This window comes from Ylistrum balloti, unplaced genomic scaffold (assembly GCF_031769215.1).
Source record: "Ylistrum balloti isolate Yb309-2 unplaced genomic scaffold, AGI_CSIRO_Ybal_v1 Utg369852, whole genome shotgun sequence".
NCBI classification, from domain to species: domain Eukaryota; kingdom Metazoa; phylum Mollusca; class Bivalvia; order Pectinida; family Pectinidae; genus Ylistrum; species Ylistrum balloti.
In genome coordinates, this window is record NW_026782004.1 from 1790545 (window position 1) to 1803552 (window position 13008).

The 13008-nt window shown below is 37.1% G+C and overlaps 1 protein-coding gene across 1 annotated transcript; it reads left to right on the forward strand.

Annotated features, from left to right (window-relative positions):
* The first annotated feature begins 928 nt into the window (after positions 1-928).
* LOC132545715 (violet-sensitive opsin-like) lies at positions 929-2677 on the forward strand. The gene is made up of 2 exons (XM_060209405.1): positions 929-1742; positions 2331-2677. Exons 1-2 carry the CDS (start codon positions 929-931, stop codon positions 2675-2677), a joined length of 1161 nt encoding a protein of 386 aa, XP_060065388.1.
* Positions 2678-13008: the final 10331 nt, after the last annotated feature.

The window sequence follows — 13008 nt, forward strand, 5'->3', positions numbered from 1 at the left end:
AGTGATGTGTATAAATATGTATATGAAAATCGATAAAATCGACAAATCGATAGCAGGACGTCCTGCGAAAATATTCCAACGATCCAGCTCTCTAAGGCTGATAGTGTATGCAATTTGACAGTTTTTGTTGGGATCTATACTTATTCATCTTTAATTTCTAACAATACCACGCTGTAATTATACAGATCGTATTGTATCTTTCTTATTTCTTGTGAACGCGAACACATACGGTGATCTGTAGCAGTGACGTGGTCACTTACAGATGTAGACATCGTAGTCACGTGTTGATGTAGACACCCTAGTCACGTGTTGAAGTAGACATCGTGGTCAGGTGTTAATGTAAATACTGTAGTCACATGTTGATGTAGACACCCTAGTCACGTGTTGAAGTAGACACCGTGGTCAGGTGTTGATGTAGACATCGTGGTCAGGTGTTAATGTAAATACCGTAGTCACATGTTGATGTAGACACCCTAGTCACGTGTTGAAGTAGACACCGTGGTCAGGTGTTGATGTAGACATCGTAGTCACGTGGTGATGTAGATACCCTAGTTCAATGTTCATTTAGACATCATGGACGTGTATTGATGCCTACAACGTGGTCACGTAACGGTGAAGACATCAGTCGATGAAGTGGTCCATCGGGAGTTCGGAAACAAATCATACTGCCATGACTTCTAACGCCATTAAGTAAATGACAAATCAATGTAATATGTTATACCGATATCAAAGCATTTACATTATTAATCACTTTCATCTCTAAAGTACTAGTAACTGATCAGAGCGTCTATAGTCTCTGGTTCCTAGAGATTGTCGCCAAACTGTTGTTAGTGTTTCTGGGAAATTTATATAAAGGATTAACTTATGGGTCTTTTTGTCGAAGCATTACGGAGCTGATTACGTTTCAAAGTCCGGTATATTTAAGCAAATGAATGGCAATACTACGTGTGACGTGGGGAAGCATTCCAGAGATATTTACTGCTACCAACATTCGGCCGTATGTGTCAAACCAGCGTTAGTAGCTCTCCAAATAGTCTTCCTCGTCTGTATCATCATAATGAGTGTGACGTCATGCGCGCTACTTATTTACGTCGTGCATCGCACGAGGTCGATGGCAACATCGATGAAGGCATGTATTATGAGTTTGTCAATTGCCTACATTCTGTCATCCGTGTATCCCATACCAATCCTGTGTTATTCCATAGTCTACTCTCATCTTGTCATCGCCGACGTCGTTTGTCGCTCATCTCCGGTGGTTGTCATGGTGTCATCAATATCCACTAACTGGACACTGGCTTTGGTCGGTGTGGACAGATTCCTCACCATCTTCCGACCATTTACTTACCCAATAACTATGAACCTCCGGAAGAGTCTGTCGATGGTCGTATCGACGTGGTTTCTGGGTATAGTGTTCGCTCTCCCACCGTGTCTAGAATGGGGAGGCATAAGTATATGTTTCCAGCCAAGGACTCTACAGATCTGCGGAATCACATGGAAGGTGTCTAAGTCGTTCTCCTACATAACGTGGTTTCTAACAGTTTTGGCACCCCTGTGTCTTCTCGTGTTTTGTTACTCGAAGATTGCACTGTTGGCAAGGTCATTGGTAGAGCCATGCTATGGAGGCCGTAATGTCATACGAACGTCACGTGACCACAACGTTTCCTCTGGACGACGACAAGTGCGAAGGACAGGATCCGTCACCTCAAGTCTCAGGACTTTCAAACTAGTTATCATTAACATAGGTAAGATATGTGTATATCATCACGGTAGGTTGTCTCAAAGTAACCCTACAATTTAAATCACAGATTAATGAAGTATGATATTCGAGCCGACTGATAAATTTTATTATGGAGATATCAGTGAAGATTTCCTATTTAATTTGATTTATTTCTTGTGTCTCATTTTTATCTGCCTGTAATTTCAACCCCATTTCACGTTTCTATTTTCGACTACACATTATTTTTTAAACCAGAATGTCCCTACCATTGCCGCTTCGGATTCCTCCTAACGATCCCGCTGTCTTAACACCTTGTCATAACTGTTCTAGAACATTTCTATAGCCTCAGTGTTTGGTATGGCCATCCTTGCCGTCACTAATACAAACAATTACATCTTGCTTCTTGTTCATTATGACACTCAGTCACTTTACGACCACGAATGCTATAGGTACTATTTGTCTGTGTTAGAGAGCCCATTCTTTGTTGTGTTTACATCACAGTTGTACGTTCTATCACACGTTATCTTCACGCTCCGCCTCGTGTATTATAATATATTTCTATATTGTTTTCATCCCACACTAACCATTATGTTTTACGTCCCGTATGTTGTAGGTACCATCTGTCTATGCTGGGCTCCCTATACAGTGTTATCTGTGCTAAATCTAGAAGATGGCGACAGAGCAGCAGTTCCGTACATTCAGGACTTCATGTGGTACTGTTTACTCTTCCTGCCTAACTTTGTCAATCCGATAGTGTTCATCGCCTTTAACAAAGATTACCGGGATAGCGTCACTCGACTGTGGTACCGGATATGGCGCCGAAGAGGGGATAACTCTATTGTGACATATCCATCTCTCACCCTCGCATCAACTCAATGGGATAACACAGGGATTACCACCTGTAACACTGTGAATAACATGCGGACGTCGAATACGCTGACACGAGTGTTTGTACGCTAGGTGTAGAAAGTCGGTACACTACCCGTATAAGCTCAAATTTCTGGAAAAAAGTTTTTAACTTGTATTTCATGGATGTTACATGGATGTGTTTTAATGGTAAAACAACTGTTAAACTGGAAATTAATATGAAATATGGAAAATATATCTTAGATTTATGTGACGCTCTTTTAAATGTGAAATTGGAAAAACCATTTTTTTCTAAAACTGCAATTAACAAATACGGACATTGCGATACGTAAGAGTGAGACAAATTATTCTGATGTACTACCGACATTTTTATGTCATAAGCTGATACCAATGTCATATTTCAAATTTCACAACAAACATATACAAACATGGAGATTATGGTAGGAATTCGACCACGTGACTAAACGAAAACTCGCATGCCGAAAGTATGTCCCAAAGTTATGACGCATATCAATGCAAAAATAAACCAGCTGAAATTCTTTATCTTAAATGATTCACTGCACGGTCATATTGATTGCTCAAAAAGACAGAAGTGAAATATGTGGATGCAGAGCAAACGGCCGCTGTTTACGAAGTTGTCTGAACTTCTTCGCATGTGCAAACAGTAGCGAGATTACAGGCATGACAAGAATATTAAGGCAAACGCACGTTCAGATTGTGTATTATTTTTCTCACTTATAAAAGGACATGGGTTCTGACGTTCATCGACTTCAGACTGATATAAAGTCTAGAGAACGTCCGAATAATATGGACAAGATAGACAGTAAATTATGTATACACTAATGTTCATGTTCTTTGTCAGCGATGTAGTACCCCCGTCGTAGTGCACTGAAAATGCTGCGGTAGTTTTGATAAAAAAAAGTACCAAACAGTTCTTCTTTTTCTGCCAAAATTGGAAATATTCAAATTTCACAATTTCATGTAAAGAATACATTGTGTGTTTGTGTAAAATGTCCCGCGACACTTAGAATTTATCGTCTTACATATCAGTGTTTTACAAGATAAATGTACGTTTGAATATAAGACCTGTGTAAAAGACACTCTCAAATGTACATATTAAATTGCACATTTAATTCTTCTCTGCAGTAGACATCTTATATACATATCTACATATGTTTTCTTTATCAGATTGCAAAAAACACGTTCAAAAGGAATACTGAAAAGTGCGGAAAACAGGTCAGTTTTGAAAGAACTTATGTTGGATCTGAAAAATGTAATAGAGTTATGTCCCTTTAATTTACAACCAACCAGTGAAATGACACGGTTTGATTTCACAAAGAGTTGTTTCCCTTCTGCTATGCACAGTTTTCAAACAAACTATACGGAGTTACAACAGAGACGTATATATCACGTCTCTGGTTACAATAACCGAGGACCGAAATGTTACTCACAATGACCGAAATGTAACTATTGAGGACGAAATTGTAATTGGTCAGGCCCAATATCAACTACCGGTATTGAGGACCAAAATGTAATTGGTTAGGTCCAAGGTGTAACTTTTGAGGACCAATTGTAATTGGTAAGGCCCAATATGGTATTGAGGACACTGCACAGTGTAACTAACAGGGACTAATTTGTAACAACTGAGGGCCAAAATAGGATTGACAAGTGATATCGGTCAAGGACAAATGCTTCTGAGATTAAATGAGTGTGAACAATATATATCATGGACCACTTGATAAATAAGCCCCTCTATAGATTAAGACAAGAATAATAAATGAGTAGGCGGGGTTCATTGTATAACCCTAATAGTACAAGACACACGCCAATAGCACCTTTTCATATAAATTTATAATCAGGCACAGAAGACCGAAACAATAAATTAAACTGCATCATACAGCTGTTTTGTCTTTCTATGGCTCGTCAATGATGCTGATGGTCTAGATTTTAAACCGAGGAGGGGACTAAAGAAAGTGATCGAAAGAGAAGTGAAATTTAGACGGGGAGGTGTACTTGCTCCATAAATCTATAAATTTTGTAAATTAAACGTTCATATATCTTATAATTTTAGAACAACGTCAAGTGCACGTGTATAATCTTAACTGTGACACTATTCGAGTAAATTACAACAAAGCATACTGGTTACAGCGAACCTCGAGGACTGAAAATCCACCAGCAGTGTCTACAAACTGCACTTTCGAAGATTGTACAAAGGACACACAAGCGAAAAGCACCTCTTAATAATTTAGGGTTAGATACAGTATAGCCAAACAATGAATTCAACTGTATCATACAGCTGTTTCACCCATCCCAGATCCGACAGTGATGCGAGCCACTGTTCACTTCGTTGATACGGGTATATGTGGCGAGTATTCTGATAGACAGGACAGTACCTATGGTTGCTTCGTTGATACGGGTATATGTGGCGAGTATTCTGATAGACAGGACAGTATCTATTGTTACACTTAACTGACAACTAATAACGTTAATTTTGCCCATTTTAAACTAAAATAGTAAATAAGATTGAATATTTTTTACAACCTTTCCTTGTCTCGACCACGGAAAATCGATTTAATTCCCCTTTTTTGTGGACGCTTTACACGAAAAGAAAAGAAAGATGAGAGAAAATAGATATCCAAACAATACAATGCAATAAGTGCCATCATTATTGTGTCTAATCTGGATATCACTACATGTATGTCCACAGGGAGACATTTTGAAAACGAAGTCTTGGTTTTGCAGGGAACTGCCACATAAGTCGCCTCGTACACTTTAAATGATTCTGTTTTGTTTTCTTGTTTTTGTTTTTGTTTATTTGGGGTTTTTTTCTGACTAGGTCTAATCTTGTAAGGGCCTATATATCACTATAGATTATTAGCCTAACACATAAACCCGGTTAGATATGTTCTGCAGGACTTGGGGTGTCACTGACACAGACACGTGTCTACAAATCGATGCTTTCATCTTCATTTATTATGGTGTGTACGCGCGTGTCATATATATTTAATGGGCGCGATAAACAAACCGCATCGAGTGTCACCAAGTCAACAATACAAATACACGACAGACAAACACAGGTGATAATACATAAACAACACATGAAGTTAATACATAAACAACACACACAGACAACTCGTGAACAACACACACAAACAGACAACTCGTCAACAACACACACATACAGACAACTCGTCAACAACACACACAGACAACTCGTCAACAACACACACAGACAACTCGTCAACAACACACTCACAGAGACAACTCGGCAACAACACACACAGACAACTCGTCAACAAAAAAAGCGTGTCCCCGCTTCTCTATATCGTCAGAACGGACATTATCGTTGGTAGAGTAAAAATTAAGGTCATTGGAGAGCTTAATGGAAAACTTAAACAGGGCACAGCTACCGTAATGACCAAATTCCAGTTAATGATTAAAAGTATGTAATATTCAGAATGTGAAATATGAGTAAGGATGGCAATACCCAAATATGTATATCCCACAGGCGGACTTGACAGCCGGGTTACACTGTATGTACTTGGAGTGAAATAAAGCTCAACACCGGAGTGAACGGGAAACATGGCACAAATAGCTTACACTGTATGTACTTGGAGGGAAATAAAGCTCAACACCGGAGTGAACGGGAAACATGGCACAATTAGCTTACACTGTATGTACTTGGAGTGAAATAAAGCTCAACACCGGAGTGAACGGGAAACATGGCACAAATAGCTTACACTGTATGTACTTGGAGGGAAATATAGCTCAACACCGGAGTGAACGGGAAACATGGCACAATTGAGTAACACGGTCTAATTAACGATAAACTGTCGATGAAAATTAGGATATGAAATATGTGTTTGGATGACCATACATAGATATACTGAAGGTTCGGTTGTGACAGCTGAAATACACGTATTTTAAAGGAAGTAAGGCAAATCGGAGAACTTTAACATGGCACGCTTGGACAAAGTCCAATGAATTGTCAGCTATGTACTAAAATCTTAATTGAAAATATTACTAAGATTCTCTTGATTATAAATAACCATAATACATAAATTGGAATGACAGCACTTGTTTTTTTCACATTAATGAATCTGTTTTTATTCATCTTTCTTCCTGCTTTAGTACGTACAGATACACAAAATACATACAATCAACATTATTCAGTATGTATACTTAAAGATATCTTTTTAAAAGTTGTGGCCATATCACGTGTATCGTACAATTTTAGAGTTATATGTAGATATTGAAACATAAAAATGACAGGAAAAATGAAAAACTTGAAAACCAACATATAATTTTAGGGTTAACACATTCTAGTGACTGAAAACGTGTTAACCGGTAGAGCAAATACATTTTATCGCATGGTTTATCACGTGATCTAACAAGAAGGATGAACTTTAGTCGCTAACAGTATTAGGTTGTTTGTTGGCATTCCGTTAGGGTGACATCGTGAATTATCTAAAACTAAAGGTGCATTGTACTTAAAGTGAAAGAGAGTCGTTCGGTTATCAAATGAAAGATTGCTGCTAATATCGGGATATAAAGAATCTCCGCTAGTGTTAGACAGTAGTTTCGTAATCACACTCGCGGCTTCTGATTCTATAATCACCGAAAATACACTCATCTGATATCTCACAGCAATATGCTAACAATGGAATTATATGTTTCTGCTTACGCATAACACTTATTTGTTTTGATACTTTTTACAAATATCTCCATTAGGATTTACTAAACAATTTCCGTCCATTATGACTCCACGTGCCTATGATTTTTTACTAACATTTACACCGTCGCATTTTTTAACTTATATTGTCGTATTCAGAATTATGAATCAGTAGTGTTTTTGCAGGATTGATGTTTCTCGCCTATTCTTTAATGTTTTCTATATTATATTGATACAATGTAATTTCGATGATGTAGGAAAATGGATCAGATAGCGATAGAGCCGTGTTATCTACAAATAGTTTACAGAGGCTGTGTAGATTATCAGACATTTTAAAGAGACTAAGATAAAGACCAAGTATAAAATCTTGTAGGTTGACGACATTATAAGTTTTAGTACCGTCCAATAAAACTACCTACTTTTTTCACTATAATTAGTGAGATAATTTAAAAGCTTTCCGCCTAAAGATATCGTAATTTGCTAATCGTTTCCGAAAATTTGTTATATTTTGGAGTAAATGGTAAGATTTAAATAATTTCAGTTGTTTGTTTCGTCAAACCAGAGTTTATCATTTGTTCTAATCGTTACAGACCATGTCTGTACATGGTATCATCAGGGGAGGTAACTCTCCCGTATACGTTTAACCAGTACATTTCCTCTAATTTATGAGTGAACATGATGTAATTTGGGCCGTTGTAACATTTTATTATACTTTTTTTTATGTCCTTCTGAACTTTGGTCCAACCGTATATGTTTAAATTTATGAAACGGCTTTGTGTGAAAAATACCAAAGTATTATGTCAACAAAGTTAAGCTATTTTTAAATCAAATAAGTTCATTGATTTCTTACTCAATTCTTCATTTCTTTGGCTTGTTTCTTGTATTCGTCATATACATTGTTCCTTGCGTGCGTGCGTGCGTGCGTGCGTGCGTGTGTGGGTGTGTGTGTGCATATATTTTACTGACAGGTCGTTTGGCCAAAAGTTAATTATGAAATTAAATAAATAAAGTTAACTCACCAAGAACATGCGAATTGTATAGGGCATTCATGTAACTGTTCATTTAAAAGACAAATATAGTAGTAAAATACAACTTTGGTGTGTTAGTGATTGTATACACGAGTGATATCCTTTAAGCCGTAAAATATTTAGTCAGAAACTGAATTAGATTCTGGAATTCGCTAGAGTTAGCCGATTTGGTAAGGAAGGTGAAAGTGGTCGCCATTTTGTTTGCCCAGAGATTGATTAGCTACGTAATATGATACGTAAACACTTTATGTGTACCTTTTCACACGTGGATGTGTTTGCAACCAACAAAATACTGTTTACATGTCACACAAATGCCACACATTGTTACATTTCGTTCGACAATAAAAACTTCGTGACAATAAGCTCAGTCGTGTTTACTTCAGGGTTACTAAATCTAATATCCGACACAAGATCTTGAAATGTAATCACCATCATTCCTTTCAAAATTAATTAGATAGGAATAAACAAGCAGATGGTCCACGTGCTTGTTAAACAGATTCCAATTCATATGATACATACCAGGGTAGCTGAAATCCATTTATGACTTGTATAGCGTATCAGATGACAGTAATAAATAATGTACACACTGTATAAAAATGTGTTATATAATTGTGGTAGGCAAAATATATACCTTCTGTGCTATATCGTTCCGTGTGAGTTTTGTATTCTGTAACCACCGTTGAATTCCATGCCAGTAAACAGTCACATTATTTCGTGCGTTAGCTCGACGCCAAAGAAAGTAAATTCAAGGTTAGAAAAAATCATCATGTCTCCTCTTTTAACAATGTCAAGAAACATTTAAGAATACTAGGAGTAAACACGACATCACGCCAAAAAGACACGTACATGGTCATCATTATATATTAGAGAATACATCCGGGCTTTCATGCATTCAGACCACTGATTACCTACACTGCTTCCATTTTGATGCCCGAAGATCCACAGACCTAGCCTGAAATTAAACATTGCACGCAAAGGTTAAATGTTCCTGTTCATTACAATAAAAACATTAAAAGTTAGTTAGAGGTGTCATATTTGCAGAATCTTTTAAGAAAACCTCCATATTAAGCCCAGTAAAACTGGCCTGCTGGTAGCTACCCTCGTTTGAGGAAGACGTTTAAAATTTTACTACCTGGAAATGAGATTATTCATATAAGCTCCCCCGATATAATAGCATTGTGTCTATATCCCAAAGTAAACCGTTTACACTACCATAACTTCAATGTCCCAATTAAAGTCACCACGCGACATGTCCATTAATCTTCTCTTAATTTACAATACTGTAATAAAACCGGCAGTCAGCTCTAGGTAATGGGTGTCCCCCATAAAATTGTCAGACTTTTAAAAGAGAAGTTTCATCCAGTGTGGTAATGTCAAGAACACAGAATTCCCTAGGTGTGAACTTGTACAGTCGGATAAGTTGACTGAACATATTGAACATCACTGGTGTTGTTTTTTTTAACGTCCACTGTGAAGTGCATACTTTCTTCGTTAGCAACTTAAGATTGTGTTTAAGTATGCCAGATAACGTGTTACGCGATCGAATATAATACGGATAAAATTAACGGATGGTCCAACTTAAGTGTTTAAGCATTCTCCTGCCAGAGCATGTATATATCTAAAATCAATTTCAGTTCACGTAGTTTTATACACTCAAGTATTTGCATATTGAATGGGTGCAATAGTTTTAAACACACATTCGATTCCGACACACACCAAATTCGTCCTGTGAGATTAACATACTAATCGTGGACCAGTGTATATTGTTCCAATAGGGCCTATTAATCAGTCGACTATTGACTAAGTCCGCGGCCTTAGCGTCCTTGGTTACCCGTCGCCATGCTGTTCGAGCGTCTCCGTGAATTAGACCTTACGTTGATCAGCCCTCTATAGCTACCGTTGTGTCGCTAACACCTGACAAACAGGGCAAATTACACATCTACAAAACCAGGTAAGAAATTCATTTCTGTAAATTTTTCTCTCATATTACTTTGTAAATATAACCAGTTAATATTTCAGATATATATTTTTGTTACAGTGTTAGCAATACGTATGCCTTTATAATTGAAGTTGGATCGGTAAATGTGCCATGGTTAGTTTTTCACAGTTCATTGGAATTAGGTGTATCCTGTCAAGCCAGAAAAAGATAGGTCGACGTTTTAAAATTACAAGATTTGTGTAAATACGTTTATTTAACTGTGATGTTTATGCAATGTTTGTCATCTGCATTATTGGTATATTTATGATAAGTTTTTAAAATTATTGAACATGTGTGTTTTAAAGAACCGAACTGAGATTCGTTTTAAAGTTCCTGTTATCAAAGAGATCATCGGGATATGTACATGTTTATACCGACATTGAATTGTCTATCCAATTGATAACGGTTATGTTATTTGTGCGGTCCGGTGTTTCCCTCGTTAAAGGTGTAGATTTTGTTAATTAATAATGCCTGCGATGTGTATCATAGCTCACCTCCAACAGGACAAAGTAACTTGATTAAGTGTAGTCCGAGTAATTCTGTCTTTGTTCTGTGTTATAATACTCAGTCACGGGCACTCAGCATTTCATACTAAAGTGTCTGGTTCCTTGTGAAAATCCCGTGAAATTCTAGCTTTTCTGATTAGAATTAAACGATCAGATCGGTCAAAAATCAACTTTTATCTTTTTCTTTAAGGTTTTGTATGAAGGTGTGTAATAATACTATGAATACAATAGCAGGTGATATAAGCATTCATTGTGGATGTGGGGTAAGTTGGAGACATATGTAACGGTTTCCATTACATCTAAGAGTAACAATACTTGTAACGAGTCATTTCTCCCTCTGTTTACACGAACCTTCAGTATTTTACGTCTAAAATAAAAACCATCTGTCGAGGCCAAACGGGGAAAATACTTCTGATTCATCTGATGTAACTGACTTAAGAAAAACGTTAGTGTATAAGGACGTTTCTCGTTAGTGATCGGGTATATGAGGACGTGCCTCGCACCTTGTACAGTCTGTACATGTATACCCAGCTTTTTAGAGACCTGGGGTTGACAGTTAAATACTATTTAGTAAATGATTAGCCCATTATTTTAATCTATGTAGAAGTAAGTACTTACAATTTATGTACTACTTAAAGTACACGTGTATATCCTATCCATGGATTAATATATTCACGAAAAGGGGTGTACAAGGTATCCTGGTCCGTCAGGCGTGAAACGATCAGCCCGTTCCAGATGGTCACCTTGTGTATCTCCCCGGAAATACAACATATCGATATCTTATTCATGTCCCATGAAATATCTAGCCGACAAATAATTTATCATTACAAATATTAATTTCAACTGAATAATGGCTATTGTAGTGAAGTTACCTTCCTTTTATGTGAGATGTTGATGCCACAGTGACACGATAGCAATCGATGTATGAATTACTTATGTTGTCTACTCTTTAGTTTTGGTAATTTACCATGCGTAGCTCTCATTTCTATCGATATTTATTCTCATAATTCATGTTACAATATATTTCTAACAATTTCATTTTTACTATCCAAAAGTTCATCTTTTGCATTGTAATCTTCGTGTACAAATTATAACAGTCAAATTTGTAATCACTTCCGTGCCGTCGTTGTACTAGAGACATCACCAGGTCATGCGATCATTTGCATTATCAGGATAACGAACATGTACGCGTTGTCAAGGGAATGTTTTACCAATTTTGATGAATGTGTCTTATTTATCTTTTATGCCATTAAAAACAATACTTAAAAACACGGTGCGTGAAACCTGCCCGAACCATTTGGACACGGTGGTTCGGTTACAAAGATGTTTGACTTTATATACCAATACTTTGAACTCTAGATGTCGTAATAAGACTATCCTATACGCTATTCTGACACCTAACCTCTGTATTTAAACCGTACCATTATGATTGGCGATCGTTGTTGTGCCTATATCACAGGCAGCCAGCTATTGACTAGAAGACACCCCATATCGGTTCTAGCTTCAGTCCGCCTCGTTTAACAAACAAACGACCACGAGCAATAGATATGTTAATTTGTTTAGTACAATACACGGTATATGTTTGTGAAGAAGAAATCCATTTGAATGACACGCAGCTTCCATTAGTTATTACTATCAAACTGTATGGGTGAACGACCAATCTATCGGATAATATTGACTAACGGTACTTGTTTAAGTATCCCTTTTACACAGGAAATTGTGACAACGTGGACATATTGTAAATACCGGAACCTGCTGCAAATCGTACGCGTGAACGAACAACTGGCATCTGAGGGGTATAACTGGCTAACGTTAGGTATATGCTATTTAAACTTCAGTCAACAATACATCATTACATGTGATATTGATAAAATTGCGGGGCTAGTGAATCTGCCTTAGAATTTGACGTTAGTCTCCTCGGTATGTACGTTAATTTGTGTTACCGAATCTGATCATTACGATGACAGAATATCGTGAGCATATGAAGACAGTGTACCAAATCTGATATTCACAATACCCGATTGTATTTGGCATCCCTATTAATGTACCATAACCGGTATTCGAATTTCTTGAACATTCTTTATAGCGTACGAAAACCGATATTCACAATATCAGGATTTCTTGAACATTCCTTAATAGCGTAACGAAAACGGTATTCACAATATCCGAATTTAGTGAAAATTCTTTCATAGCGTATCAAAAACAGTATTCACAATATCCGAATTTAATGAACACTCTTT

What these genes read in the sequence shown, in the direction of transcription:
- LOC132545715 (XM_060209405.1), top strand. Translation starts at nt 929, where the DNA reads ATGAATGGCAATACTACGTGTGACGTGGGGAAGCATTCCAGAGATATT. An exon ending in ACTAGTTATCATTAACATAG is followed by an intron (nt 1,743 to 2,330) that starts GTAAGATATGTG and finishes CGTATGTTGTAG; the next exon opens with GTACCATCTGTCTATGCTGG.